General features: G+C 56.7%; 1 protein-coding gene across 1 annotated transcript; it reads right to left on the reverse strand.

Annotated features, from left to right (window-relative positions):
• Positions 1-2,512: 2,512 nt before the first annotated feature.
• LOC135823004 (uncharacterized) lies at positions 2,513-4,258 on the reverse strand. The gene has a single exon (XM_065335839.1). It carries the CDS (start codon positions 4,256-4,258, stop codon positions 2,513-2,515), a length of 1,746 nt encoding a protein of 581 aa, XP_065191911.1.
• Between the last annotated feature and the right edge of the window lie 250 nt (positions 4,259-4,508).

A 4,508-nucleotide genomic window follows, 5' to 3' on the forward strand; every position in this document is an offset into this window, starting at 1 on the left:
TCTCCTCCCGCAACAAATGTTTTGATTTTTTTTGAAATTTTGAAGCCGTATTCACGTCGCCGTCGGACTCAACAAGAGTCCTCACATTCCAGGTTCCCAGAGACAGCACGAACCTCCGAGCGGCTGGTGCATGCTGCAAGCTAAGCTCTGAGCGGGGGTTTGCAACTCCTCCGCGCTCAGGCGGACGAGGGTCAGCGCGAGTGGTCATATCCGAGGTGACCATGTTGTCGACGCTGAATTGTCCTCGTCCGCGGCAGCAAGATGACGGCTGCCTCGCTCAGCACAGCTACTCTACTTACTGTGAGTCTATAACTCACCTGGGCTGGCCCCAGCCGGAGCTGGAGACCAGCCCGTGGAAGAAAACTTCTAAAAAAACCGGAGCTCAAAAATCTCCTTCCACTCACCTCCAGCACATACACAAAACACACACACACACACACACACACACACACACACACACACACACACACACACACACACACACACACACACCTGTCCTGTCCTGTCCTGTAGAGTCACTGCCGCAAAAGGGTCACGTGATCCCATCACTGGGAAACTTGAGAAGAGAGAGAGAGAGGACACGACGCTCGATGACGCTCCAGGTGCACGGGTAGTCGCATCCGCTTGCCGCATATGCACACGTGCTGGAAGGCTGAGCGCTCCTCTGCTGTTGGTCTATGCGCCACCCTTGAACAGCGATGCCTTCCCCGTCCCCGGACACCGCGAAAGCAGCGACCACACCTGTCACAATGCGCGGCACAACATCCCTCCGCCGGTGCCGACGCTCCGGTAGTTCCAGGTGGCACTGCGGCATCCACCGTTGAGGCAAACACATGCCGGACCAAGCCACCGCGGCTTCTCAGCCACCGCCCACACCGCCCGCACTGACTGGCGCCCCGCTGCTCAGACACAGGCCGCGCACGCTCCTCCAGACACTTATGCCGAGCCATGTCTCCTTTCCGTGCAAAATCCCGTCCGCATACCGTACATACCACTCGGGGCGGAGGCTCAGGCACATTGTCAGGCTCTTGGTAGGTGCTGCGCCACTCCGCGCGAGACTCACATGCAACATCATACCATGATGCCTCCACGCCACGGGCACGTAGATCTCGGACAGCACAGTCCTTCCATCTGCGGCGTGGGCCATGTGCTGGGCGACGCTGCAAGAAGGAGCCAAACAGTACCTGTTTTGGGATGCGGTTGTCCGGCATCCGCGCCACATGCCCCAACCACTCCAACCGCCGATGTGCAATTTTGTCTTTAATCGTCTCGGAGTCTCCCCAGCGCACCAGCAGCTCTTCGTTGGTGATGTGTTCGTCCCACATCCGGCTTCGAGAGACCCCGAGGATGGATCGGATGCACCTCATGCTGAAGGTTGAGAGCTTCTGCAGGTCATGCTGAAGGGGCGTCCAGCACTCAGAGCCATACAACAGCAGGGACAGAACGCAAGCATTGAATACGCACCGCTTGGTGTGCATCAGCAGATGTGGATTGGAGAATACAGACCTCCGAAGAGCACCGCAGGCCCTGGAGGCTTGGGCAATCCTTGCGGCGATGTCCCGGGACGAACGGCAACCGCTGTCCACTACAGAACCGAGGTATTTGAAATGCGGTACGCATTCCACCTCCGCTTGACCAAGTTGGAGGGGAGCGCGGTCAGTAAGCGTGATGCCGGGGCCAACAACTACAAACTGAGTCTTCGTTGCACTGATGGTCAAGCCGAATCCCGACGCCACCTCGTGAAGACAGCACAATGCTGCCCCCGCTCCAGACCGAGTTGTAGCGAATAAACAAGAGTCGTCAGCAAACTGGGAATCTGTTAGGCAATGGTGTTGGTCGTCACGGCGGGGTTTACGGTATAAATCGCTGCTGTATGCTGAGCGGAGCTCGAAGCCAACCCCGTCAACTCTCCTGACGCGGTGTTGCCACTGGGTCATCACGGCCCACATAAAGATATTAAAAAGGACCGGCGCCATAGAGCACCCCTGGCGAAGACCATTGCCAATGCTGAACGGGTCTGATAATATGTTGTTGAACTGCACCGATGCTGACATGGGGTCGTGGAACGACCGGATGATGTTGATAAGCTTTTCTGGTACTCCCGCACGGCCGAGGACCTGCCACAGACACCCCCTGGGCACTGAATCAAAGGCCTTCTTCAGGTCGATAAACACAAAAAATCCCTTGGCCTGATGTTCGATTGACTTTTCCATGAGCTGTCGGACGGTGAAGATCATGTCAGAGCAGCCACGCCCTCGCCGGAACCCGCACTGGGACTCAGGGAGAAATTCCTCTGCGAATACCTGCAGCCTTCTCTGAAGGACACTCGCCAAGACCTTGCCGACCACATCCAGCAACGCAATGCCCCGCCAATTGTCGCACTGCGACAAATCTCCCTTCTTTGGAATGGGGATGAGGGTAGCATCCGCCCACTCCCGCGGAACGCAGCCATCTCGCCACACATCTCCAAACAGCTCCATGAGCTTGTTGTTGAGCTCCTCGCCACCGAACTTTAGCAACTCTGGCTGTATCCTCGATGAACCAGCAGCGGTGCCATTGCGAAGTCGAGAAATGCCTTGGAGATCTCATGCATGGTTGGTGGTTCCTCAAGGCTCGACACTACAGGTCGCTGCTCAACGCAAGCCATGATATCGGGGTTGTACGAGCTCTCTGGGTTCAGGACAGATGTGAAATGCCTCTGGAACCGCTTGCATTGATCCTCAGTCGACTGGCACAGGTTTCCATTCTCGTCCTTAATGGCGGAAGTCTTGCACGGAGTTAATCCCTCACATGCAGCGTGGATAGCATGAACGCATTTCCAGACGACTGCCCCGTTGAAGCGCGCCTCTGTTGCCTCCTGTGCCTTATTCAAAATCCAAGCCTCTTTGGCATTTACAACGGCTGCGCGCGCCTGCGATCGAGCAGCCCCGAAGCTGGCCCAATACGTGTCGCCCCTCTGCTGACCGTGGGCAAGCCACTCCGCGTAGCACTCATTGCGGGCGCGCAGAAGGGGCTGTATGGTTGCAGAGTTGTCATCATACCAGTCGGCCTGACGGCGTTCGCTCGGGCCCAATACATCAGCGGCTGTGGCAACCACGGTATTGCGCACATGGGTCCACTTCTCCCCAACGCTACCATCGCTGCTCCAGCAATCTCGCAATCCAGCAGATAAAGCGGCACGATACTTGTCCGCGGTGGTCACGCAGCGCGGGGGGCGACGTCCCACATCGTTGACGTCTTGTAACGTGGATGCGCAGGAATCCGATTGATCATGCTCGGCCACCGCCTTACTCCGCAGCTTGCCGACATTAAATCGGCGCCCCCGGCTCGCTCCACGTCGGGCAACCCCCACCGGGCGATGCGGGAACTCAAAGACTATACAAAGCAGCTGGTGGTCACTGCCACACTCAGCACCACGAACAACGCGCACGTCCCTGCAAAATCGCCGATGATCCTGACGCATCAAGATATAGTCGATGCAGTGCCACTGCAGAGAGCCGGGGTGCTGCCACGTCCGCTTGAAGATATCCCGCTTGGGGAACCAGGTGTTGCAGATCCACAAATTATTTATTGCTGCAAACGACAGTAGCTCATCTCCAGAGGAATTCAACTGTCCAAAACCATGCATGCCGCGCACACCACTCCAGCCATCGTCAGCTGTTCCTGAACCCACACGGGCGTTGAAGTCTCCAAGCAGAATACAGCAGTCCCTGTCAGGAACGCCAGCTATTACCTCCTGCAACTGTTCGTAAAACTGATTTTTGCTGGCACGCGGAGCTGCATAAGTCGGAGCATACGCACTGACTACCGTCACCCATGCGACTTCTCCCCCACGCAGGGCGAATTTGAGACGTGCAGTGACAAGACGAGGGCCCACAGCCCGCCAGACCGAACCACCATTCTTCCACGCGTCTGTTGCAAATTTATTGAGTGCCAGGGCGACTCCTTCTCCTCGTCTGTTGCCCGGAGCTCCATCGCCAGGCACGGGGCGACCCGAACACAAGATAGTAAAACCGTCAACGACATAAATGTCATCGCCGAACCAGTGTGTCTCCTGCAATCCAGCCGCCGCCACGCTCAACCTGCGCAGCTCGGCAGCAACACGACGACATTTCTTGTCCTCTGCTACTCGGCCAGAAACGCTCGCCGTAGCTACGCCGCCACTCCTTTCCACAAGGGAGCGAACATTCCACGACCCAAACGTCAAGCAGCGCCGTCCCTCTCTCCCACTCTTCTCCCTCTCCTTGACGTACTTCATAGCTTTTCGGAGCTGGATGGAGATATTCCACTCGGGAATATTCCACTGTGTGTGCGTGTGTGTGTGAGAGAGAGAGCGATTTAGAGAGAGAGCGATTTAGAGAATGTGTGTGTGGACGCGCGTGTGAGTGCATGTGTATGTGAGAAAAGGGAGAGAGTGTGGGTGTATGTTTGTGTAGTGGTGTGGGAATGTGTGGATTTGGCATTTGTCCCCAGCTCTATTCTCATTCACGCCGGAACTACTGCTGCAC

Source organism: Sycon ciliatum, chromosome 8, assembly GCF_964019385.1.
Source record: "Sycon ciliatum chromosome 8, ocSycCili1.1, whole genome shotgun sequence".
NCBI classification, from domain to species: domain Eukaryota; kingdom Metazoa; phylum Porifera; class Calcarea; order Leucosolenida; family Sycettidae; genus Sycon; species Sycon ciliatum.

Bases quoted from the DNA above. Each gene is read 5' to 3' on its own strand.
- LOC135823004 (XM_065335839.1), bottom strand. From the start codon at position 4,258: ATGAAGTACGTCAAGGAGAGGGAGAAGAGTGGGAGAGAGGGACGGCGC.